This window comes from Anopheles gambiae, chromosome 2, assembly GCF_943734735.2.
Source record: "Anopheles gambiae chromosome 2, idAnoGambNW_F1_1, whole genome shotgun sequence".
Lineage (NCBI taxonomy): Eukaryota > Metazoa > Arthropoda > Insecta > Diptera > Culicidae > Anopheles > Anopheles gambiae.
Window position 1 is genome coordinate 55,459,931 of NC_064601.1, and position 25,830 is coordinate 55,485,760.

The window sequence follows — 25,830 nt, forward strand, 5'->3', positions numbered from 1 at the left end:
TTCCAATAATGCAGGTGACCATTTCGCCCCACCTAACCATTTTGCCCCACGTTCCCCTACAAATCTACACATCTAAAGGCAGCACAGACACAGGCTCTGGAAACAAAATGTCCGTTATATTTTCAATACACATTATTCTTATAAAAGTATGTCGAGGATAAACAGTTTCATTGAATTCCTCAGAATCCCTTCAATTCTAAGCCTCGTTAGTTTCGTTTCTAAGCACATTCTTGCATGTACATTGGTTCCTTCAATGGACTTCATTCATTGGACTTCAATGATTATCCTATTTAAAAAGCTTTCCTAAAGGTTTACTAAAATAGAGGTCATACATTATGATTTATTATACACTTGAAAACATTAAAAAAAACTGCTCTCGCGTGTGTCGTAAAACGGAGCTTTAGTTCATCTTTTCCTCAATTCAAACATGCAAAAAGCTTTTGTAAAATGTTAGCAAAACTTAAGGCAATGAATGCATTACTCCGCTTTATTCGTTGAGAATGCGGAAATGCGGTCCAACTTTTCACACATATTAAAATTCTTATGTTTCTGGATTTGAATAACACTAAGTTGAATTATTTAATTTTCACAGTTTTTTAATGCGTTTAACAAAATCTAAACTTGCCAATCCATTTGACCAATCAATTAGACTTTACTTGAGAAACGACGCTTTGCTGATATTTTCCTATTTTACTTTGATAATCTGAATAGACTCAAAACCAGTTTAAGTATTAAGTAGTTTAACTGTATGCCTAAGCACATACAACCAAAATTATTCTGACAAAACTATATCAAAGAAGCAATCCCCTCCCACGCTATGAAGAACGCAGCATAAAAATTCGAAAAAGAACTTATCTTCCCTTGCTGTAACTATTTAGAAATAACATATAATTTGAATCAGGGTTGTACACTGTTTCGTTTCATGACTATTTTCTCTTTGATCACATTTAAGTTTTAGCAATAAGGCCGAAGGAGTAACTTCTGAATAAATCATAAATGAATATCATATTAAGTGACTATATATGAAGTATTGATCATGATACCCACTATATAATCAATTAATCGTGAATTGTGTCAAAAAGCACACCAACAAAAAACCATCCATGACATGCATCATAATTCAACATTTTTCAGCGACCCGCGAAGCTCTACCTCTCTAGCTCTCTTCTTTTCATAATAGATAACATGACCATGTCAATTAAAAATGATTAAGTTTAAATAAATTTAATTTAACAATGAAATGTGAACCTGTGAATATCGGTCTCATATCAAAATTCAAACATGTTTTACAATTACAGCTATTATGTTACTACAAAAAATCAATTGTGCTTACCTATTTCCCCAATCAATTTTGGAAATCACTTTCATTTGTAGATCGTAAGTCTGATCCTGGGTAAGCGTAGAGCTTAACAGTTCGCGTCGACTTTCAAGCAGCGCCAGCATTACCTTGCGCAGTGATGTAAATTTGTATTCTTCGCGCTCCTATGTTGGGTACACACAATAAAATAATAAAAATCGATATCGAAGTTTAAAATTTGCATACAATTGATAGAATCAACTTTACTTACCACAAACAATCGTTTCCAAATTTCTGACCACTCGCGTAAAACCAGGGTGCATTCTGCTACTACGGGATCCACCTTCGAAAGGTCCTTCAGATGAATGTACGATTTTGGAAACAAACCTACTTTGCGAGGTTTTCGGGGACACGTGCCTCGAAACCAGTAGGTGGTTTCTTCCAAGATTTCTACACAATCTCCCACATCCAGAGCTAATCCATGCGTAACATCACCATGCCAGTTATGTATGGCTGATCGGGAAAAAAAATTGAAGGAAAATAGAATTTAATTTAGGAATTTAAAAATTTAGAATTTTAATTAATTTGTATTAATTAACCCATTAACCCATTTAATTAACTGTAATGTAATTATAGAGCCAAGTTTTTTCATATCACAAATTTAAAAATAAATTTAAATTCAAATGGGATGGCGGTCATGGGTTCAAGCTCCGAATAGACCGAATAGACGTACCCTGATACGTACATCTGACTATCCTGCTATGGGTATTCAATCAGTCACTGAAAGCCAAGCCCACTAGTGGTAGAGACTGGCTTTGAACGGTTGTTGTATCAAAGAAAATGCAATTGTTAATGACCAGTTCAAAAATCTGTTTTTTTGGCCTTTTTCCTTTTTTTGATAATGATTGGGCTACACAAATGTCGAATTCCAAAACCAATGTACCATTTGACAGATTTTTTCGAGCAGAATATTAGCTGTCTGAATGCACCTATTGCAGATTTGTTTGCAAAAGTGACAAATATTTTCTTCATGTTTTATTTTGAAAAAAAAAATTGCTTTCAACTGTCAGCTACTCAACAATTTCACCTTATACGTATGGCTAAGATAAATGGCAACAAATCATAATTGTGAATTTAATTTAAAAAAAAACAACAAGCTATTCTATCATACAATGGCCGGCAATATAAAGTGGCCACTACTTACAATTTTACATTTTTTACGTTTTTTCCATGAAAAATGATGTTATTGTACTGCTTTATTTTTTGAAGCATTGTTCATGATATGCTTAAGAATGCGCAGTACCATAGCATGACAAAAATGAGAAGTTTGCTCCAAGAAAAAATTTTTTTTTTCCAAAATTGATCAAATCACTGTGCCAAAATAAAGGGCCCACTTTATTCATTCTACAGAAAATATTTTTCTGAACAAATATAACACCAAACTTATAATTTATATGCGTTCCTCTCGCATTCTTTACATGTTCGAGGACCTTTGACATAATTTATTTTGTTTTATTTGCACGTATTTGGCATTTGTTCTTCCTAGGAGTATTTCAGAGCTTCAACATATTTTGTTTTTCCTAATCACGTCATTCTCACCACATTTGCATCAAAATTTGCACACGAAATTTCGATAGGATTAAAGTTAAGACTAAGTGGAAGCCATTAAAGAAGATTTATTCGAGTTGATTGAAAAAAAAATTTAAAAATTCTTCGTGTTTATCTGGAGTCGTTTTCCTGTTGTAACATCAATTTATTTACTAACTCCGTATTTTTCACAGAAAACAGATAAATTCACACAGGATGCTTATGGAAAAGCAAAAAGGCTCGCGAATCGCGATGCCAGCAAACAACCGTACCGTGGAAAGGTACCTATTACCTGATCATTGCACATATAGCACATATACATATATGGGGTAGAGGTGGGCATTTCGGTTCTTTTAAGTGAACATGAGTGAACCGAGTCTTTCATTGCTGTGAACCTGAACGTGATTTCTGTTCTTTTGTTCTTTTAAAAATAGCAATACCTGTAAAGCCTGTGCACTATTCGAAAATCAGTAGAACTACCGATTAATCCGATGGTCTAATCGCATGAAAAGCAAGCCAATATTGACAATCTATTATTTCACCCTAGAAACCGATTCTCACAATCAGTTTAAAATCGACCATTTCTTTTTTTTTCTAAATTTTCGAATTTTGTAAGATTTTTCTGTTCGTTATTTCAAAATGACCATGAATGTTCTCATTTTCATGTTTTTTTTTTTATTTTCCCATACGTAGGACTGACTATCCTGCTATGGTAACAATAAGTCACTGAAAGCCAAGCTCACTTCACTAGTGGGTACAGACAGGCCTTGACCGACAGCGGTTGTTGTGCCAAATAAGAAGAAAAATTTGTCAAAAGAATCATAGCGTTCTTCTCTTGTGATTCGGTTCCATTCATTTTTTCACATCAACTGAATGAACCTATTTGGCCTAGTTCTGGTTCATTTGGCACACCTCTAATGTGCACATAATCATTCACCTCCTCCAAGATGTTTTTTTTTTTAACTACTGCAAAATGTTTATTTGCATCATAATAAAATTTCAATTCTTACACATTATTTTCAACACATAACAAAGAAATAATAAAGCTTGAGACGTGTTGAAAATGATGTGCAAGAATTGAAACATTATTGTGATGCAAATACAACATTTGACAGCTGTTGAAAAACATCTCGCAAGCAATGAAAAAAGCTGTAGACATTGAAAATTGACTCGGAAAACCCTGTTAACATAAAACATATCAATTTGATTCTCTTACATAAAAAATGTAACCGCAACATAAGTTGGAACAGTCTGTTCATAACGTTTGGCAATTAATATTTCCACAATCAATGTTTCGTAGTTTACAATACAATAAAAAAGGTAAACAGTAAAAGTTAATTTTGTGAATTATTGTATTCATTGCTGTGATACAATGCACCATGCGGTAGATCTTGTAGAAGATGGCAGAATACAAACACAACACGTACCATCTCATCATTGATTTCTAAGCAGCATATAATATCATAGCCAGGCAAAAACAGTACGACGCAATGAGCTCGCGGTTAAATTAATAAGGCTGGTTAGAAATGACTATGACCAACGTCACTTGCCAGGTGAATTAGAATGGAAAACTCTCAGGAACTCTTAGGATGAACGCAAATGCAGCATTTGACAGGACAAACGGTTGTTTTCAGAACGTTATCACGCTTAAGACAACCTTCGCACTTGATATCACAAGCGAGGTACACAATATCACAATTCCAGTGTTGCAGATTCTTGCAAGTATTCAACTACATGTGTTTAAACGCATTCAGATCAATTGACAGCTAGAAAAATTGGTTGTTTACAAGTTTTATAGAAAAACTAGCTGGCCCGACAAACTTAGTTATTCAACAAAAAAAAAACAAATATTCCATTATTGCTTTGTTACTTGGGATTGTTGTATCGTGCCCGTATCCCCTCAGGATCCGATCATCGAGTGTAAACCGCCAGGAAACCTCACATCAAGTGTCAAAGTGCTGTATACAACACAACAACAATCCTTCTCTTTGTATGGAAGTTAGAAAATCTTTTTTAAATTAAGTTTAGTGTAACATCTGAACAATTTTTAAGTCTTAAAACCTATTCTCATACCACCATAAGCCGTTTCGGAGTTTGCTCGCGACAAACACCGTGACACGAGATTTTTATATATATAGATTCTACAGTACTTTTTCTCGTAAATTCTCAGTTATAAGGCATAAACACATAATTTTCGATTTTCAGGAGTGTGCATTACTTTGAAAACGTGTATAGACGGTGGTTAAATGTTTGCTTCAAACCGCAGAACCCTTTGTGATATTGTGTACCGCGCATTTGACATCAAGTGCGAAGGTTGTCTTAAGCGTGACGATATTCTGAAAACAACTGATGCCGTTGTCCTGTCAATTGCTGCGATTGCGTTAAATGTTGCTAAGCTTGCAAAATCAAGTAAAAAAACCTGTAAGTTAACCCAGATACTGGCATACGCTGAACTTATAGACATCATTGGTCTGAGACTCTGCTATGCAATAGAAGCCTACTAAGAGATCGAGCAGGCGGCCGAGAACCTCGGATTGCACATAAACGAGGTAAAGACCAAACTTATGGCGGCAACATCAACGGCCCACCAAGAAATCCAAACTTACGTAGGGGTGGCGAACAAAAAGGTGAATGCACTTTTGAAGTTGACCAAGATTTCACCTATCGCGAGTCAAAGATCAGTACCGACAATAGCATGGAAGCTGAGTTGCGTGCTAGGATGCTGAATGCTATAAGAAGCAAGGACTCTTTCACACATATATAGTACCGGTACTCACATACGTCTCTGAGATATGGACACTGTCCAAATCTGGCAAATCTGTCCCTCTTGGCCGCTTTCGAGAGTAAGATGTGTGTACGGACAATGGCTACGGCTGCATAGTACATAAAATCAGCATAACCGCGAAGGTCGTGAAGTAACCAAGAAGAATCCTCGTTTTTTACTCATTTGTTATTCGAAGGGGTGAGAGCCAGGCGAGGGTGGATGGAAAACTCTCAGGACCTTTTGCTACCACCAAGGATCTGCGCCAGGGGGACGGGCTTGCCTGTCTCCTATTCAACTTGGCGCTTGAGAGGGCCATCCGCGACTCGAGGGTGGAGACTACGGGAACCATCTTCTATAAGTCAACCCAGATCCTGACATACGCTGATGATATAGACATCATTGGTCTGCGGCTCTCCTATGTAGCAGAAGCCCACCAAGGGATTGAGCAAGCGGCAGAGAGCCTCGGATTGCAGATAAACGAGGCAAAGACCAAACTGATGGTGGCAACATCAGCGGACCTACCAATAAATAATCCGAATCTACGTAGGCGTGATGTACAGATAGGTGAACGCACTTTAGAAGTCGTCCCAGAATTCACCTATCTGGGGTCAAAGGTCAGCAACGACAACAGTATGGAAGCTGAGTTGCGCGCAAGGATGCTGGCTGCCAACCGGTCATTCTACAGCCTGAAAAAGCAGTTCACCTCAAAGAACCTGTCGCGACGGACGAAGCTCGGACTATATAGTACCTATATAGTTCCGGTACTCACATACGCCTCTGAGACATGGACATTGTCCAAATCTGACGAAACCCTCTTAGCCGCGTTCGAGAGGAAGATGCTCAGAAGGATACTTGGCCCCGTATGTGTGGAAGGACAATGGAGGAGCCGCTATAATGACGAGCTATACGAGATGTACGGCGACCTCACTGTCGTACAGCGTATCAAGCTCGCAAGGCTCAGGTGGGCTGGCCATGTTGTACGCATGGAAACGGACAACCCAGCCCGTAAAGTCTTTTTAGGCCGTCCACAAGGACAGAGGAGGCGTGGTAGGCCCAAATTGAGGTGGCAAGATGGCGTGGAGGCGTCCGCCATTAAAGCCGGGATAACGGACTGGAAGACGAAGGCGCGAGACCGTGAGCGGTTTCGGACACTCCTGAGGCAGGCCAAGACCGCAAAGCGGTTGTAGCGCCGGATAAGTAAGTAAGTGTTATTCGAAAAAAAAAGTCGGTCGAAAATTTTGGCGATTTCTGGTCTAGATCAAATGAAGCAGCAAAACAGGAGCTAAAGTAGAGCTATAATGTTGAGCACGATTAAAAATCGCAATAATTTAGATGTATGTTACAATTCCGTCAATCTAATTTTAACACACTCGACCTGAATGAAATTAACGACGTAGGATCCGTAATTCACATTCACTAAAGATACGACAGAAAATATACCAAGAACAATTGCTTCGTTCTAGCGACACGCTCTTAACTGTTGTATAGATCAGGCACTGAACAACTGATTGGCGCTATGCAAGACCAAAACCAAATCGAAAGTATACGAGATCACTGTTCATCTAGGACGCCTGGACTGTTGCCAGGGAGTTATCACTGTTATAACTCCTTCAGGGTTTCTTCTTTAAGGCTTATTTAAGGGCATGTGAACGATTTGTAGTGAAATCGTTCTATAGAATTTATTAACTAAACTTGGAACGGTATTGGAATGCAACTGAAGAGCGATTTGTTTTTATTTGATGTCGTTCCTATCTCTAATAAAGATCGTACACACCAGACAAGGACTAAATATCTGATTGCGTAGATCCTATTATTATAACCTATTCACAACATTAAATGTTCAATTATTGTTTAAAAATTGTAAGCTTGCTTATCATACAAAGTGTGTAAACGTTACACATTTAGTTTTAACATGCATTTTGAAACATCTGCATATACTTGAGAAGAGAATGAACGGTCGTACCGGAAATATCTGATCCATAATTCACATGCTACACGTTGCGTCGTTTTACCACGAGTAGGCAAGCAGACAAAACAAACTATGCACCAGCATAAACGGATCCCTGAAGTGAATGAAGATATTTTTTTTATTGTTTTCTCACCAGACGTCGTCTGCTGAACGTCTGAATGCACCAAGATTCGTCTGAATAACAACAACACAAATACATACATACGATAAGGCGAACACCAAAGCGAATGGATACAGAAAAGAGAACACAAAAAATTGGAGACAGAGTAAACCAATGATAAAGCTATAGATAGAATAATAACAAACTCATGCGAATGATGAATTACATTCATTTCATGAGACTTCCGTTCCGTTTCTTCATGCATGTTTGCTGTAATCGATCTTTCTCTTGTTTTTCATGATGTGAAATGCCCTAGCTTAATGCGATAAATTGCACTCTGTCTTTTCTATTTAAAATATTAAAACTGTTGGCAATTGAAACTAAGGAATGCAATTCAAGAGAATAACCAAGCTCGCCATTAAAATTACTCACATTAGAAACATCATATATCTTCCGCATCAGAAACTGACACATTTTTCGACGATTACATGGTAGACTACAGGTATTCCCCGATATACGTCATACTCGATATACGCAATTTCGCTATACAGTATACGCTCGGTAATCCGCACCTATTTTATCCGCACGCTCGAGAATCCGCACTTTTGACAATCAAATTCATGAGGTGAACTGTGTTCTGTCAAAAGCAGTGTAGATAAATAACTTTCTATTTTTTAAAATTATAAGCTTTCTTTGCACAACATGAAAATGTATGTAAGGTAACAAATAACTCATGAACCGAGACAAAAATGAGAAGTTTAAAAACAACACGTCAAAGCGTCATTCGATAATCCGCACTCATTCAGGTGCGGATAACCGAGCGTGTCCTATACGAGATTTTCTAAATTTGACAGTTTTTCGAGCAAAAATGTCAAATGCAAAATAAATCCCATTTTAGTCCAATTTTAAAAACCATTAAAAAAGGCACAAAATTGTAATCTTCAGTTGAAATCAGATTAAATAACTAATTTAATGACTCAGACCTATCACTTCAAGTAAAATGATACAAAACTAGCTATAATTTTACTGAAAAACTCGAAATTCGCCTTACGCTAATATTCGAGGCCTTCGGTCCGCATTAATAGCGTACATTGGAGAATACCTGTATTCTACTATAGGTAAATCAATCCTGCAACTGATATCCAACGCTTAACAATTCATTCATAACAATTGTCTACATAGCTCAAACCCCGCTAGTTTTGAACCTGTTTTTAATTTTTTTTATGTAACATACGTCCAGAATGATGAAATCATGCCAAAAATTATCGACGTACGAGACAAGCAATGCGAATTATATTGGTCTAAAGGTTGCAACGGATCGCCTATCCAGCCTATGGTGATATGTACCAGAATCAGATCCAATGGACGAAGCGGAACATATTTATTTTTAGCTTTAACCGTTTCTTGAAAAATCATCCACGCAGACACGTACATTAATAGGCACGAGGAGTACGACGGCAGTGAACGTGAATTGTGAGCTAAGACGGATGTGGACGGGTTGCAGAACGGAAGTATATGCAGGCCATGTAACCTTGAATGATCGGTTTTTCTTTTCCTACCCTTCTTTGTTCCATTGAATGGCCATCCATACGACCAGGCTTTTTTATGACACTGATTGTATCACTTGCTGCTGATCAATACATAGAACTGATTTATGAGAACTATTTGATTTTTCCCTACAATCGTGTAGAAATTTTAAATTTATCAAAAGTTATATTCGTTTCAATCAAATTGGTTCAAATTAGTTGAAATTACTTAAGTCCTATAAAAGAACTAATGCCGGCTTATTCAGATTACGTATCAATTACAGAATTTTTCGAGAATATTTAAATCTTTCACATGATTTTTTAATAATACACAATGGAAAGTTGTATAACATTATTAACGCGAATATATGGCTATATGTAAACACAAAAACTATCAGTGAATTGTTGCACGAAATGCAAATTTCATGCAAACAAAATTGTACATGTTTGGAAAACTCCTTGATACACCAAAATTTATCTATTTTTAAAGGACAATTGTACTCATAGGGGCAAAAAATGTTAGCCCTTACACCACACCACACAATTCAACTCACATAACTAACTTCTAGTCAGTCTACCTATTTGAACGATTATTATATTATCTATTTATGTTTGGCATAATAACTGTATTTGTTATTTAATTAAATTACGAGGTTACAAATGGTTAAAAACTAGAACAAAAAATAATCTATTCTCTCCAATGCCATGCCAAAATGTATATTTTAACTTGTTTTTTGGGTTTTATTTTTGCTTACAAAATTGCACTATTCTGTATTCATATAACACATTTAAAATTGTATATTGAAAAAGTTGGTTTTTATGTGCATGGTTTATAAACACCATTTGTTCTATCCTCTTCAGGAGCATCAACAGCTCCAGATAGGTTGAATGACACCCTATGGCGCTTGCAGCACCTTCACGTGAATGAACAGGTTGTTTTGGCCTTGCAATGAATGTGTAATCAGCTCATTGGCATAGGGTAGTAGCACATAAAACTTCAATACAATTGGTTTCTTTGTGAAATGTTCCAAACAATCATTGTACTGTCTTTTTAAAATTTGCATCGATATGGCTGAAGATATCTTAGAGCAATTGTGCCATTTTTGCTTGCCATAATTCACGTTCAATAGTTTTTTTTTTCTTTTTTTTTAGTTTTGGTATGTATTATACGTAATGACAACGAATGAACTTGATTTACAATTTTACAAGCGTATGCAGACTTAAGTAAGTATACAGACTTAATAAAACTTAAAAACAAAAAAAAACGATGACTTTATTTTTTTGAGATGCAACTACTATTTAAAATATACTAGACAACGGTTTAAAAGACACCGCTGACCTAATCACACTTCGCCAACAATAGAATTTGTTTCGTCAACAATTTATGCATACATTTTCTATGAGCCAGAACATCGTTGTACGCATCGATAAAGACTTAATGCTATGCTCAAAATGGACCTCACAGGAAATCGCACATCCGCGTTGCCCATTTCCGCTTTGGAACCAAGTCATTGCTGACGGTGATGCCAAAACGCGTGAAACCTCTTCGTATAATAATAATAATATAATAATAATAAGTTGTACTTGCTTGCATCAATATTAAATCTGTTTGTTTTTGTCACAATTAGTGACAATACTATATTCTTTAATGCAAAAATTATCACTATTGTTTTCACATCAACGGTTATTTGCATTGCACACATATATAAAAATCATATCAGCATTTGCTGTTGTTTTTGTCTTCTTCTATGAGTAATGAGCTAACCTAAGCAAAAGTTGATTGTGCCTGGTTTTGTGAAAAGTGTGCATCTGATGTATAAATCATCATTGAAGCAAGACTAGTCGCAGTTTAGCTAACCCCCCCTCTCTTCCCCTGTCGTAAATAAACGTACACGGAATCCATGATCAAGATAATGCAATTTCTCTGCCCTTCAACTCTCGACATGCCCGACATTCACCACAGATGCACTCTTGTCTGTCTGATGGGAATTACGACGCTGTCGTCTCTGCACATATTATTCAATTCTTCTCTACCCTTAGTTCTTGTAAGAATTCTTGGGCACACACACAACCAAGAGGATGCGTTATTACTATTATTATCTACAGCAAATACCGATGAATAACTTTCACTGACCGAACGTGGCGCCATTGCAGCTCTGTTTCTTCTAAAATGTTTAATATCATATTTTAAATGAACATTTACATTAACTGTGCCATCTGTGTCAACATAAGGTAAGAATGCAAATGAAAAAGTTACAAACTAATGTACTCGTGTATTTACTCACCAACTCCATATTTGTTGCTTGTCGGGGACCAGATCATGTTGATGCCTTGTTTTATCCGTGTTGGTTCGTTTTTACAGGAGATTTTTTTTTCTTCTTATAGATGCTTATGCAGTTTAACACAACACTAAACTTTGGCACTGAGCTTCTCCTACCATTTGACACCGATAAGGTAGTAGGGAAGAGAGAGATTCTATGGCGACGGTTGAACCATCAGTGCTATTTTATCAGCAAAGATTCAGTGCATGTTTATTTTTCACTTTACTGACTCACTAAGCAATGGTACAAGAGAATTGGGAACATAATAAAGAAAATGTGGAAAGAGCATCACAGCTGGTACAGCTGTACGACACATGCGAAGTTTATTCGCTTCGGCACGTATTACCAAAGCATAAAGCTAAACATATACGGCGTGTAACTATGCACTGCTAATGATAGTCGAATCGAACAACACTTCCTCCCATAGTAGAACTCATTCTAAATCGAGCCACATTTACACTAGAATTGCTTCTTTACATTACTTTCAAACATTATTACACATATATGCCAATATGCAATAGAAACAGTTCTGATCCACATCTAATGCACATTTCTGGCACACCACGGCAAAAAGGGATTTAAGAGCATGCAATTTTACATTCACAAATTTCGCCGTGTGCCATATGCGTCATTGGTGCAGATTTACGAAAACAGTGTGCCGTACACTTGTTATTACACTTGCCTTAAATGCACACCAAACAACATGGAACAATCGCTGAAAGAAATTTGCATCCCACCCAGCACCTGATTACGACGAGACTTTCAACACACTATTCTTTATCTGCCACTTTTCACCAGATTACACCGATTCCTTAGATCCTTCTTACACCAATACTGGGAGCGGCAAATAGTGCAACTAACTTCAGCACACACAACAACAACAACAACAACAACCAAACACCTCACAATAAGTTTGTGGCAGTAAGCGATGGAAGAAGAGCAAGGGAAATGATGATTACAAGGCACAGTAACGCACGCACGTGAATCTAACAACACACGCACACACGCTCATTCAAACTACCACCATTCGCCAAATTCACATTGCTCAGAATTCTGCTCCTGGGATTTGATGGCAGGTGCGGCTTTTCATTTTCCACACACATCGTCACTACACCCTGCCCCTATCCGCTATTCACTTTGCTAAACAGTGATAGTGAGTCGGATACATACATTAAGAACTAGAACCATTCGATCACTTCCTGCTCGTAGCTGGCAACGATTGCCAACTATCTCATTGAAAGAAGGTGTTAACGTTAACGGAACGGGGAAAACACATACCGGAAAACGAGCCACTACACTACGGAAGTAAACCACTGTTTTGTCGCATACATCAGAAACGAGGAGCTTCATTCCACAAACAAAAGGAATATGAGCAGGGCCTAACTATGAAACAAACGCGCGCGCGCTAGCTTTCCTTCCAAGTATGAGTATGACACCAAACACACGACGATGCTAGTGGGCGGACATCGGGCTTGACAAGTACATTTTCTCCTGCTGCAAAGAACATCATACCGGGAATTGAGGAACAGCGAATATTAAGCCAAATAAACTATTCATTTTCAGCGTTGTTCTACATCAGACGTTCATGTTGGAAATAAACACTAGCAGTGCACCAACAACATTCACATTTTGCTTCCATTGTTTCCTGCAGCATCAGCATAGCAGTATTGCAAATGTTTCGCTGGCCAAAGCCAAACCACTCTGTTCTCTTCCTGGGAAACAATCACTTACGCCGATAGAAGAATTAACCACTACTGTGGGTTGTAGCTATCTGAATCTGTATTCACGCTAGCAAGATGTGATAACTCTGCTTGACACACGTAAAACTACGATATGAGATACGCTGGTATCTTGTCAAAACACAACACAGCGAATGTTGACAACCCGCACCGTTTTATTCACGATCGACATCCCTAGAGTGCGTTTCATGTTTTGGTAAAAATATGCACTTACATGTTTACTCAGAAACCGTTGCGTAGCCTTGACTTGATGCGCTTATGAAATGTGTTCACCTTATAGTTGCACCTGTAAGTACACACAAGCGTGAAATTACATTTCTATTCGTCACTTTAAGCATCAAGCAAGCAAGGAAACCAACTTTTGCAAAATTCTTTTCCACAATCACATCAAACAATAATCATTCGAACGAAATCGCCGGGTTGGCTCATACGTTAAAGATTTGACAGGAAACACATTTGGTGGTTGACATAAGCACTCATTCTCTCAACAAACAATCGCATAAAAAATTCAAATGCAGTTGATAATTCTCAAACGAAATACGTTTTATAATGCTTTGGTTCCCCAGAAGTCAATAAATTGATGATGATGAACTTTGCTGGGGAGGTCCTGTCATCTCATCCAACTCGTACAACATGCCCGTCAAGGGTTCATGTCTCATATGAATTGTCCCCCGTACTAATTCAGCTACGTGGTCCATCTAGGACGTTACGCCAGGAGTTCGCTATTACATTATAGAATTGTTGTTCATTATTATTTCTTTCTATTTTTGGAGCAACAATCGTTTTTTTTTTTTGATTCTGGGTATGCACCTCATGCAATGGGTAATCAGTGACTTCATGTACCTATACCAGAACAGACCACCCCATTTATGTGGTTTGGTTTGGTGCGGGGATGGAACTCAGAACGGACATGTTGCTATGTTGTTGAGGCTTTTACCACGGCTACCCAGTTTTATGCTGCAATTTAATTCTGCAAATAATCAAATCCAATGTAAAATTGTATAAAAAAATCAAACACTCTTAATTAAATGTTGCACACCGAAACAATACTGAAAAAAACAACACAAATTATTCTTAATGCGATATTGGTACTGTATTGAATTTAAACAAGTCTTGCTAGCAATACCCTCCGAACATTATGACCACCTTTGTATTGGTGACTGTTCAACATCATTTTGGGCAGAATCAAAATTTTCAATGAGAGCACCTGGTGTATCATGTTGTGGAGGCCGCTGCTTACGAGGTATACAGAAAAGCTATCGCCTTATACGACGATATTTCTTGCGCTGGTAACAGTGGCACTCAACTGACCACTGGGATTGCTACTGCTACCGGTTACCGAGCCCTTTGTTCGATCTTCGCTATTCTTTTTGTACAGCGTTCCTAGGACGATTCCAAGGAACAGTAGGAATCCAACTTGATGGTTCGAAATGAATTTGGTGGCGCAATCCTTGGGATTGTGAATATTTAGAGAGTGAATCTGAAATGTAATATATTATGTTAATAATTATTCTTTTTGATTCAACAGCCACACCCCTAAGCCCCAAATATGCCTACCTGGTGAGCTAAGTGGGCTCCAATGAGTCCAATCGAGGTATAATATGGCCATGTTTGATCACACACCAGTCCAGCGGTTAGCAGGTTACCAATCATGGCTGCCGTAAAACCGCTAAGCCACAGTTTCGTTTTATCTCCAAATCGTAGCGCTGTTGATTTGATTCCTATTATCAAATCATCCACCTTGTCCTGATGGGCGTATATTGTATCGTACACGATTGTCCAGCATACTCCGGCAACGTAAAGTGGCAAACACGCGGACCACTCGACCGAACCTTGCGTTGCGCTCCAGCCAAGCAAAGCACCCCAATTGAAGGTAGCTCCAAGCATCAATTGCGGCCAATAGGTGACACGCTTCATCAAAGGATAAACTATGACTAGGCCCAAGGAGCTAGCGCCTAACAAGATAGAGTACCAATTTAATTGGAGCAGCACCAACAATCCTACCCCCAGCTGGCCCGCCAGGAACACGACTGCATCGAATGGGGCGATCTCTCCCGATACGAGCGGTCGGTTTCGTGTACGTTCGACCTTTGCATCTATGTCACGGTCCCATAGATCGTTTATCGTGCAGCCAGCACCACGCATCACGAAAGCTCCAACGCCGAACAGGCCAAGCATCATCGGATCCGGCCAACATCCTGCCGGAGCACTAAGCGCAATACTCCAACCACATGGCCAAAAGAGTAACCACGAACCGATGGGCCTATCGATACGCATTAACCTCGCGTAAGGCGAGATTTGTTGCTGCCATGTTCGCGCTTCTTTTCGCTCCAACCGTGTAGTCCGCGTTTTATCGCTATTATCACTTGCAATGCTCCGAACATTGAGCACGCTGATGTTATTTGGTATCGATTCCACCTCGCGTGGATGCAGCATAAGTTTATGACCAAGATTGGTTGTGTATGGAAATCTTCTCCCCGCAACTGGCCTTGCCGGTAGCCGTATCGGAAACAGCGTTATGTTTCGACTAAGCGGGAAACATATGGTTCGTTTCGGGTACATCGGTCGCACTACATGTGAGTGTCTGCTCCACGGCCAGCCATGGAAGAAGGTGATGCTGCTGCCTACTCCTCCTCTCCACACGCTTCTTCCTATCATGGCCTTCGAAGAATTGGCGCCGGTCGTTTTCAAATGTCGTGATTTAAGGACAGGATGATAATGCACATGCCACACGTTTATATTTCACATTATTTCGACATGATATTCAGCACGATTTCATTTGCAGAGCCTAAAAGAGCGTAGAATTAATGAACTAGAACTGAAAAGAATAATATTTTGCAATACACCACGAGAAAATTACGTGACTGATGGATGACCAAAGTGCGTATAACCACAACAATAAGCTATGCTTTACCAAGATATTTGCAGTACAATATGTGATTCACCGGTTCTTCCTCACCATACATTTCTCACCATCGATTTATCTAGGAAACAAACTATTATAAAATCACGAGACGTTCCTCAATAAATCAATATTTAATAATTGTATCCGATTGAGTTTTAAGGTTTTTTTTCCCCTCGAACATGGTATTTGTTCGGATTATTTTACGAAAGCTAAAACATTTTTTTTTAATTAAAACTTCACGACAGCACACACTGTCATAAACTCACCTGTCAATCTGAACGAAGAAATTCCATGCAGAGTGACCAGAAATACCGATTTATCTGTACAGTCTGTTCCCGTGTTACGCGGTTTATGCGTTCCCGGCGAATCCGCGTAACTCGGATATCCGCGTATGTCGAATTTATCATTTTTTGAATAAAAATACTATTCAATACTCAGAATTTTTAAATTTAGTACTAATTTAAATTTAGTACTTTTATACACTTTATCATTTATTTGATATGATTTGTGTGAAAAATTCTAATATTTCTGGCTTTTAAGCGGTTTCAATTTGTAAGCAAAAATGAAAATTTTACCGAATTTGAAGCAAATTGTACTGTTTTGACATAAGGTCTGTCAAATTTCGAAAACCGCGTATCTCCGAATCCGAGTAAGTCGAGAACCGGGTAACTCGGGAACAGACTGTATTCCTACCGATTTTTTATGTGCCTACCGATTCACAGATGACCGCCCTAAAACTACCGTTTTTCCATCTATCCTACCGAAAATCACAGATATTTGATTTTTCAGTCGTTTAAGCTTAATCTGTGGCGCTTGGGATGCTATTTCAAGGATTGTTAACTGTTGTGGATAGATGTGCCGAGCCCTGGATTCGCCGTAGCAGTTGCGCTGCTGCTGGTCGACATCCAGGAATCGACACTGCGCTCACGCACACTACCACGCCGCACTTAGCGATACGCGCTAAGTGTGTGCAGAGCGCACCTAACGCAGGAGTGTGTATCAGGCTACCGGTCGAGCAGGGCTCCCGGTAGGGCTCACGGTGCGGCTCGTGCGCGCGGCCCCCGTACTTCATTGTATTGTGTTTTGTGTTATTATTTATTATGTAATTCGTGCAATAAATGTGTAAATGTGCAAAACATAAAATTAACCACATTTGTTACTTAACGCGCTGATGCACGTTTGTTTGCCTGGCACTTTTTATCCGTTAAAATTTAATGTTCATACCCAAGTGCCACAAATCCACTAAACGACCACTAAACGGCTTCTAAACGACTCAAGTTCTCTACCTAAACGGAATATAGAAAGACTTCGTTTAGCAGACGGCAAACGACTCATGCATTCTAAAAATAGCGAAAAAGCTGGTGGCGCTCTCTGTTGGTGGGATACCCCAACCAGTTGAGCTTCCTCGCTTGGAGGAGAGCTTTCTCATTTCCTCTGTACTGTTGTATGGTTTCGCATTGAAGTTATGCATCGCTAGAACTAGAACGGCGATACGATTGTTTAAATACTAAACTCCAACGGAAACCACCAGCACTGAAGCAAGTGAGATTTGAGTAATGGTCGTTGGTGTTGATACCCACGTATCTGACCACACGACCATTCATATAGATTTTTGCTTGGAAAGTTATAAGGCTATATAGGTCATGATGAAGCTGTGAAGCTTTCATTTTTTTCTATGGATATTCAATTTTCCAGTCGTTTAAGCTTAATCTGTGGCGCTTGGGAAGCGGTCGCTTGGAGCCCCAAGAAAAAGAACTTGCCACCACTGCGAAAAAAGAATGAGCATCTTAGTTATTCTTTGGTTTAGAATTCCTAGTACCATTTTCAGATCAACACTTCAGAAAGACCTTCATTTGTGTAACCGCTGAACCAAATCTAATCCATATCCTAAGTAAAGGATGCATATTCTTTTGAAATGGAACTTTAATTTTGCTCATTAGTGACCCCGCCCCCCACCCCCATCACGCTTAACACTTCTTTCACTTTCACTTCTTTCAACTCGAGTTAAGTTTCGAGTTTTAACCTACCGAAAACTACCGATAAAATTTTGATGCGCCTACCGAAAACCGCCAAAATAATCTGGCCACACTGATTCCATGTGCTTCAACAGTTTGACGTTAGTGACATGTTTTGACCGGGTGTTTTCTTTTTGGGTGAAAGAAAAACGTGGTGTAGTGGTGTAACTCTAATAAAACCTAAATTAAAGTGTTTCAATAGTCCAAATCCGCAAAAATGGCACTGAAAGCGATGAAATGTAAGAATGTGCATCATATGTATATTGTACACATAAAGCTAATTCGTCTCACAACTTTCTACTAGGTCGTAAATCGAAGCGACAGAAAGCATCCTTGCGGTACAAGGTAATCAAGAAGATTGCCGAGAACAAACGCAAGAAGGCGAAGGAAGCGAAGAAGTTGCCGAAATTGAAGAGCAAAAAGCAGAAACTAATCCAAGTGCCCAACATCTGTCCTTTCAAAAAGGAAGTGCTTGAGGAGGTCGAAGAGTTCAAGCAAAAGCAGGAGGAACTGCGTCAGAAGGAGCGGGAGCGGCAGAAGGCACAGCGTCAAGAAGAGTTACGCTCCAAGACCCTTCAATCGATGGTGGCTGATGCGGAGAAGCGCCAGGATCAATTCAGCCCTGAAGCGGCCGAGGAAGATGAATATGCAAACGTAATGAACGGAGGCAAGGAAAACTCCCTGAAAGCATACTTCAAGGAGTTTAAGAAGGTTGTTGATGCCGCAGATGTCGTGCTGGAAGTGGTTGATGCTCGCGATCCGCTCGGTACACGGTGCGCCGAGGTGGCAAAGATTGTTCGTGAGGCACCGGGACAGAAGCGGTTGGTGTTGATCCTCAACAAGGCGGACCTGGTGCCACGCGATAATTTGGAAAGGTGGATGAAATATTTGCGTCGTTCTGGTCCCGTCATACCCTTCAAGGCGACAACGCAGTCGCAAAAATCCAACATTGGCCACAAAAAGTTTAAAGCCGCCAAAACTTTAGAATGCTCTCCCTGTATTGGGGCGGATTTACTGAAGGAACTGTTGGCAAACTACTGCCGTAATGATAACATTCGCACTTCTATCCGTGTCGGTGTGGTTGGTCTTCCGAATGTGGGTAAAAGTTCGCTGGTCAACTCGCTGAAGCGCAAACGTGCCTGCATGGTTGGTGCTAGACCGGGCGTCACAAGGCAGATGCAGGAAGTGCAGATTGATTCGCATGTGAAGCTACTCGACAGCCCGGGCATCGTATTTCAGCGTCCGAAGGACCAAGACCACAACAAATATTTTGCACTGAAGAACGCGCAAAGAGTGACCGAAATTCAGGACCCATTCCCGCTGGCCAACGACATTCTCAAGCGTGGAACGATGATGTACTTCTGCAAGCTGTATGACATCAGCGAGTTTCATTCGACGGACGAATTTCTGGCAAAGAAAGCGGTCCGCATGGGTGCGTTGGCGAAGAAGGGTGTACCCGACGTAAAGAAGGCAGCCCGGTGCCTGATTGAGGATTGGAATAACGGCAAAATCAAATATTGCACACAACCTCCGGAGGATAATGCGGATGAGGTGCATCTTGACGCGCAGCTCGTATCACCTTCGGACGATGTGCCCGGGTTGGATCTGGATCAACAGCTCGATGCTTTAGTGCAGCAGCTCGGCAGTCAGTATGAGGCCAGTTTCGATGTGAAGGACGCGGAAGGTATGAAAGTGGCTATTAAAAAGGAGGACATTCTCACGATGGAAGTTGACACTGGCGGCCCAGTGCACATGCGGTTGGCAAAGAGCGACCAGCTATCGCAGCTAACAAATGAGGGCACGATTATTGAGCGAGACGATGCCATGGATGGCAAAACCGGAGATGGGAGATCCCGCAAACGAAAGGTGAATGATTACGCTGAAGAAGAGAAACGCTTCCGCAAAGACCCAATGTTCTTGCTGGAGGGCAATCAAACGGCCAATCGAAATTTGAAGCAAGAAATGAAAAAACGTAAAAAACTACAAAACAAGCAGGCCAGCTCTCCCGATGAAGTAAAGGAAGAGAAGGAAGCCTACGATTTCGATGATGATTATGGTATGGAAGACTAAAGCAAAGCACACCCAATCATAACACAATACAGGATGCTATTCTTCTTTCGTTGAATCCTGAACAGAAATACACAATATCTTTTCGTTTTATAAGTACTATATCTGTATTACTTGCAAAAAAGGTAATGTATATTCAATAAAAAAGACCAATGTCAAAGGACCTACACAGACTATTCATGGTATTTCAAAATGAAGTGATGGAAAGGAACGTAAGGAACATTTTTTCTGTTTTTAATACTCATAATGCTAAGGCCATCTCCCGACAAAACATTATCCCTATTCCATCAGTAGCGAAAATGTAACAAAACAATCGGTATACTGAAATGATAAGACGTATTTTGGTAAGTATTTGTTGCACACGCATTATTGTTGTGACATACCTTTCCTCGCTGTTGATGTGGCACAAATTCATCTTCCACAAACTCGTGTGACACAAAATACTTTTTCCACTAATTGTAGCATCGCCACTGGTCTGGTCCTCATCCAATATGCTACCGACAGCGGCAAACTTAGCGTCGCCGATGGAAGAAATCCACTACCGAGCAGTTTTATAAAAATATATGCCGTAATGTAATATTTCTTGTTACGACCGACTCGTACAATTGCTATAAGAGTAATGAAAGTAATTTAAAACATAATCAAACGATTAAGATGTATATATATGTACTTACAGGCACCTTCTGTTGTTTGAAAGTCTTTTCACCTTCGCCTTGCTATTTCTGTTAGTTTTTCTATGTTACTCTGCCTCCCCGACTTCCTTTTTCGGGACCGTTTTTCGGTTAATGCCTTTTTTTAGTTTAAAAAGTGCTTTTTTGTTGCCCTCTTCCTTAGTAGGTACATTCGTTTTGTCCGTCGTCTTCGCTTTACGTCTTTCAATCTCTTCCGAGCTTTCATTATCCAAATCGCGTACACTTTGTTTGCTGCTTCGCGGTAAAACTTCCCGTTTCGCAGTATACGCCGAGGTGCGATTAGGCTTAGGATCCGTCGCTTCGTGACCATTTGGTGAGTGTTGATGGTCGCTATCGGAGAACATGTCCTTCTCGCTATCGTTCTTCGTTTGCTTTCCGGGAGAAGGTTTTGGATTTGCCGGATCATACTCTTCGGCGTCGTCCGGTCCGAACAGGCTTTTATCCACTTTAACTGCTCTGGAAGATGGGGTATTGTGGGACTCCACTTTGTTCTGAGGGCTTGATGTTGGCGTGTAGGATACCTTAACCTGCGTGTCGGTCGTTTCCGGTGTGTAGGGATCGGGTTCTGATGCGCTATTTGGTTTATGACCATCGACTATTCTTGACGGTTTATACATTCGCTTAACACCTGATGATGCACCATTCTCAGGAACGTACTCTTCATCGGCGCTTCTGATTCTCTTTTTAACCGGCTCCGGATGATACTCTTCTATTTGAGCAGGCAAACTTTTGCTGCTGCCAGCGGGCGTCTTGGCGTTTGAATTGATGTTAGTGATCCCTCTCTTTAGCTCATTAATTTCTTTTAGCAAGCGAAGTATAGTCCTATCACGATCCACAACCTTGTCACATAGAGTACGCCCTATATCACTGATCTCAACGTAGATACAGCAATTGTGCAAATTTCCGGCCCTCTCTTCGAAGAACATGTTTAAATCGTTGCGGTAGTTTGTATCCCGAAATGAGTATTTCATCTGCAGGTATGGACGTTCTACACAGTTCAAAAGATACTCCTTGTTAAGCGCATTAGGTGGACAGATTTCAGAACCATGTTCCGCCATATTATTCTGTAACAAATCGTACAGCTTTCGGTAGACAAACGACTCCCACAAATCGCCCGTGAGGAATTTGTTTCGGGCTGCAAATTCACATTCTTTGCTATATGGTTTGGGGAATCGAGGAACCGGTAATGTGGCATCGGATTTCAGTGCAACCCTAGCCGGTGCCTTGTCTAATGGCAGTACTACGATGTTTGCCAAAATGTACTTTTCACCAAACTGGAAGAAAGGAATCAATCAGATATCATCAGCACGAAAACCGTAATTGCAGACATTGTGCAATATGGACAATTAGGGCACCTTTAGCTTTTCAACTAATTGCGAGGCTGCCATTCTGAACTGCGCTGATGTACAAGCGAACAGAGGAACTGGTATGTTTTATCTCGAATATGATAAATGTTTCAATGAAAAACAAAAACATGCCATTTCACAGAAATCGAGATTGCTTCGTTAACTGTCACCGTGCAACCAGACATTCCGCCAAATAGCGTCGCATCGTGAAGCGTGAAGCCAAAATTGATGACATTGATGACAAATTGTTTTACCATATCTGCTCGATTAGTACTCGATACGCTTGAAATTGTGGATTTGTGTGGGATCAAGTGTGTTGAAAGCGCCAAGATTTGGTGTGTTCATAAATTAGACGTTTCTCTATCGATGGACGATGCCGCAGAGGTCAGAGATTTTTTTTTTATTCAGAGATATGGTTTATTTTGATTTAAAACAAAAGCTAATTTTTTGTGACGTTATGTTATAAAAATGGATATTATTTAAGTATAAAATGGGAACCAACTATAACGATAGGAAACATCATTTTCGAGCGAATCTACAAGAAAGTTACGAAAAAGCCGCATCACAGTGGATTTTAAATGAATTTTTCTGAATTCCCTTAAACTGGTGCAGTTTAAGGGAAACTTAAGGCTCCAGCTTAAGGGAATTTGTTCGAATTTCCAATTATTCGTACTCGAAAATGTCTATTGGGACGTGATGCCGTTGGATACATACTTGTAGGCGTCAAATGTTTCAGTCATGTAGATTTTTCGCTACTTATTCACGTTTCACGGCGTTAAATTGTCACGATACGTCTAGACGCACAGTCAGATCTGTTGGATTTGTTTAGTATTTCCACAGGGTGCTGCTGACATTCAGCAACCATTTGACAGCGAAATCAAGATTAATAAATAAATTTAAAACTTTATGAAAGTGAATAAAATAGCAAAAATTGATTTCATTTAAATAATTTTATTTTTTATCTAAGAATAAGTTAGAACAGATCAAAGTAATTGTGATTGTTCGGTGAAAATGCTTTGAGAACGCGAATTGTCCATCACAATGGACAATGGCCACAAATGTCAAGTTCTTACGTCGCATGCGTCAAATAAAGTAAACACGCAAATGAATCGTAAACAAAACGCGCGCGCTTCAACGCTTATCCTCGTAATTTCATGTAAAATCAAGTGAAATCAGCCTGATGATGAAAAAGTTGGTAATAATCGATACTATAAAGCATACGCAAAAAGCTGTCCCCGAGAGTGGTCAAGAAATTGGTCGCGGGAAGTTTCTAGAGGTGAGTGTACCATGGTATCGTGGGAAATGGTAACTTTGCCGTAGATTGCTACTGAAGTTTCCTCTATCATTTTAGTGCGATGATAAACGAGTGTCTCGGACGCATGGCCGCATCGCATCAGAATTGAAAGGCAGCAAGCTCTTGCTACGCCTCGAGTCACTACACATCAATCCGATATTTTGCCGGAAAAAGGACGGGGCCACTGATTATACGTTGAAGAAGGACGAAAGCATTCTGCTAGAAATTGGCGACAAGTTTAAACTTATTGTGGACGGCGTTTGGTTTGAGGTAGGCGAAGATACATCTGAAACTGATACACCTCCCACAGAGATGCCGATTGAAGCTGAAAATCTAAATTCCACAATGGAGGATGCTACGCCATCCAAACGCAAACACGATGCTGAACAATCTGAAGATCAATCAAAAAGGCTACGGATAGAATGTGCAGATAATAACTCCGAACCATCGACTTCATCCCATCCCCTCCCGGCAAACCATTCAACCGATGCTGAAGAAATGATGGTTCCCGACAGCAGCTCGACAGAAACCGTAACAACTACACCCGTTCAGATTAAACCGGATCCTGATGCGTTACCATCAGGTAGCACTAGTTCGCAAGTTCAGATCAAACCCGACCCAGATGCGAAGGGAAGCAACGGGGGCCCAATGGCTAATGATGTTTGTTTGCTGACAGGCAGAAGTTTGCACCCAGTATCGATTAAACCTGACCCAGACGGATTGGTAGCGATAGCGGGACTACCTGCCACCGTCTCCCCAGTAGTTGCTAACCCCGGTGTATTACGCCCATCCTGTGATTTCGGAATACGATGCTACCGTGCAGGTCAAGATCATCGGACACTCTACGCTCATCCGGGCGATTTGGATTACAGAAGACCGAACTTTCCTCCACCTCCTCCGGGATCACCGCTGTGTCCGTTTGGTGCACGATGTTACAGACGAAATCCGCAGCATTTCCGCGAATTTGATCATCCAGACCCGAGTAAGTATGACACCGATTTAAGTAATGTGCTTGGACCATCCAACTTTCCGGATGACACCATGCATAAAAGACGTTCAAATCGTTCAATTATTTTGCCGAAAAAGTTTAAAGATTTTTTGATGTAACAATCGCAATTGTGGGTGTGGTTCGTTATCAGTTCTATACACTACATTATCTATGCTATTATTTATAATCGTGGTGTCCCGGTTTTCTATTCGGCTAACACACGTCGGTTCTTATATGCTCGGAAAGAGTCGATTGTCATCTAAACCGTCCTCTCGTTGTAACGTCTTTCACTACTATCCGGTTACGTAGTACTAATAAGTCAAGAAATCTTACATAGACTGGCATACCGCGTAGAAAGAAGGAGAAATAATATGCAATCGTTGAAATATGAGTCGTGCAATTTAGACAGTAGTTAATATATGTATCAAATAATTGCTGTTAATCAATAACAATTGAATGATTTTCTGGTGTATTAATGGTTTTAATTATTTTCGAGTCTTCGATCTTCGACTAATTAAATAAACTATAGTATGGAGGGTGCCTGTTTTTCAGATCGAATTGATTTTGTTCAGATTTGTACTTTTAGATGCGGATTTGTTGCGCAGACCTTTGCGCCCCGGTGGACCAAGACTGCAGCAGCCCGATGACAATATGTCTGATAACGATGAATATCCGTACGAATCTGATCCCGATTTTGATGATAGCTCGTCAGACGAGTATATTCCGGGACATATGTATGATGAGAGTGACGATGGTGACAGTGCAGAGGGCGATAATGATAGCGGCCTAGATTGTTAACTCTGCGCAAACGCTTATCTGGAGGATTTGCCATAACTTTGTTACATGTCTGTCAGGCCGAACGGGGAGACGGGAAATGTTATTTAAGTAAAACGAAGAAAATAAAGAATATTACCTCATGTTTTCGGTATTCCGTTTCGTATAATACTGTGCGCTATGTATGTTGCAAGTATATTCTCGTGCTTAACAACCGGCACGCCCTTCGTTATTTTTTTAATTTCTTTTATTTCTCGTAAGAACCGCCTAGTTAGCCGTATCACTTGACTTTATTCTTTGATATAACCAACATTAAAAAAATAAGGCGAAGAAACTGTGAAAAGATATTGATTTGTTTTAATGAAGAGGAGTGGTTATTTTAAGGTGGATATATTGTGCAGTAATTATCGCAATGCGATTAAACCCAATGGCCATCGTAAGGTTTT

At 39.9% G+C, this 25,830-nt stretch overlaps 5 protein-coding genes across 12 annotated transcripts in view; 2 read left to right on the plus strand and 3 right to left on the minus strand.

The window, feature by feature from the left end:
* LOC1274653 (dedicator of cytokinesis protein 4) overlaps positions 1-13,658 on the minus strand; it is a 61,822-nt gene extending 48,164 nt beyond the window's left edge. For 2 of the 5 annotated variants that reach the window (XM_061648594.1, XM_061648590.1), the window contains exons 1-4: positions 13,296-13,451; positions 11,529-11,797; positions 1,569-1,810; positions 1,334-1,482 (exon numbers count right to left, since the gene is read on the minus strand). In XM_061648594.1, coding sequence (XP_061504578.1) covers positions 1,334-1,482; positions 1,569-1,810; positions 11,529-11,565 — 428 coding nt within the window. In that variant the 5' untranslated portion in view covers positions 11,566-11,797; positions 13,296-13,451. Of the gene's footprint in view, positions 1-1,333; positions 1,483-1,568; positions 1,811-11,528; positions 11,798-12,734; positions 13,035-13,295; positions 13,452-13,517 lie in introns of those variants that run through there. The other 3 variants (XM_061648592.1, XM_061648591.1, XM_061648593.1) reach the window with 3 other exon arrangements.
* Positions 13,659-14,371: 713 nt separating this feature from the next.
* LOC1274658 (4-hydroxybenzoate polyprenyltransferase, mitochondrial) lies at positions 14,372-16,228 on the minus strand. Of its 3 annotated transcripts, none has more exons than XM_003436784.2 (3): positions 16,148-16,228; positions 14,861-16,091; positions 14,372-14,783 (listed from the first exon to the last, which is right to left on the minus strand). In XM_003436784.2, exons 2-3 carry the CDS (start codon positions 15,959-15,961, stop codon positions 14,568-14,570), a joined length of 1,317 nt encoding a protein of 438 aa, XP_003436832.2. In that variant the 5' UTR covers positions 15,962-16,091; positions 16,148-16,228; the 3' UTR covers positions 14,372-14,567. The 3 variants fall into 3 exon arrangements, with proteins under 3 accessions (XP_003436832.2, XP_313812.6, XP_061504581.1); XM_313812.6 differs by having other exon boundaries at positions 16,164-16,210; XM_061648597.1 differs by having other exon boundaries at positions 16,153-16,171.
* A 2,066-nt stretch (positions 16,229-18,294) lies between these two features.
* On the plus strand, positions 18,295-20,453 carry LOC1274659 (guanine nucleotide-binding protein-like 3 homolog). Its single transcript, XM_313813.6, has 2 exons — positions 18,295-18,462; positions 18,528-20,453. The coding sequence occupies exons 1-2, from the start codon at positions 18,441-18,443 to the stop codon at positions 20,291-20,293; spliced, it is 1,788 nt and encodes a 595-aa protein (XP_313813.5). The 5' UTR covers positions 18,295-18,440; the 3' UTR covers positions 20,294-20,453.
* On the minus strand, positions 20,373-22,520 carry LOC1274660 (uncharacterized). The gene is made up of 4 exons (XM_313814.4): positions 22,338-22,520; positions 21,033-22,256; positions 20,674-20,742; positions 20,373-20,611 (listed from the first exon to the last, which is right to left on the minus strand). Exons 1-4 carry the CDS (start codon positions 22,368-22,370, stop codon positions 20,570-20,572), a joined length of 1,368 nt encoding a protein of 455 aa, XP_313814.3. The 5' UTR covers positions 22,371-22,520; the 3' UTR covers positions 20,373-20,569.
* Positions 22,521-23,287: 767 nt separating this feature from the next.
* Positions 23,288-25,527, plus strand: LOC1274661 (aprataxin and PNK-like factor). Of its 2 annotated transcripts, none has more exons than XM_003436785.2 (3): positions 23,288-23,604; positions 23,680-24,604; positions 25,183-25,527. In XM_003436785.2, exons 1-3 carry the CDS (start codon positions 23,509-23,511, stop codon positions 25,194-25,196), a joined length of 1,035 nt encoding a protein of 344 aa, XP_003436833.1. In that variant the 5' UTR covers positions 23,288-23,508; the 3' UTR covers positions 25,197-25,527. The 2 variants fall into 2 exon arrangements, with proteins under 2 accessions (XP_003436833.1, XP_313815.4); XM_313815.6 differs by having other exon boundaries at positions 25,197-25,527.
* Positions 25,528-25,830: the final 303 nt, after the last annotated feature.

Coding starts and splice junctions, on each gene's coding strand:
- LOC1274658 (XM_003436784.2), bottom strand. CDS start 15,961: ATGATAGGAAGAAGCGTGTGGAGAGGAGGAGTAGGCAGCAGCATCACC. Junction 14,784..14,860: donor GAGCCCACTTAGCTCACCAG/GTAGGCATATTT, acceptor ATTACATTTCAG/ATTCACTCTCTAAATATTCA.
- LOC1274659 (XM_313813.6), top strand. CDS start 18,441: ATGGCACTGAAAGCGATGAAAT. Junction 18,463..18,527: donor GGCACTGAAAGCGATGAAAT/GTAAGAATGTGC, acceptor ACTTTCTACTAG/GTCGTAAATCGAAGCGACAG.
- LOC1274660 (XM_313814.4), bottom strand. CDS start 22,370: ATGGCAGCCTCGCAATTAGTTGAAAAGCTAAAG. Junction 22,257..22,337: donor AATTAGTTGAAAAGCTAAAG/GTGCCCTAATTG, acceptor CCTTTCTTCCAG/TTTGGTGAAAAGTACATTTT. Junction 20,612..20,673: donor CACATCAACAGCGAGGAAAG/GTATGTCACAAC, acceptor TTATCATTTCAG/TATACCGATTGTTTTGTTAC.
- LOC1274661 (XM_313815.6), top strand. CDS start 23,509: ATGATGAAAAAGTTGGTAATAATCGATACTATAAAGCATACGCAAAAA. Junction 23,605..23,679: donor GTCGCGGGAAGTTTCTAGAG/GTGAGTGTACCA, acceptor CTATCATTTTAG/TGCGATGATAAACGAGTGTC. Junction 24,605..25,196: donor ATTTGATCATCCAGACCCGA/GTAAGTATGACA, acceptor TTGTACTTTTAG/ATGCGGATTTGTTGCGCAGA.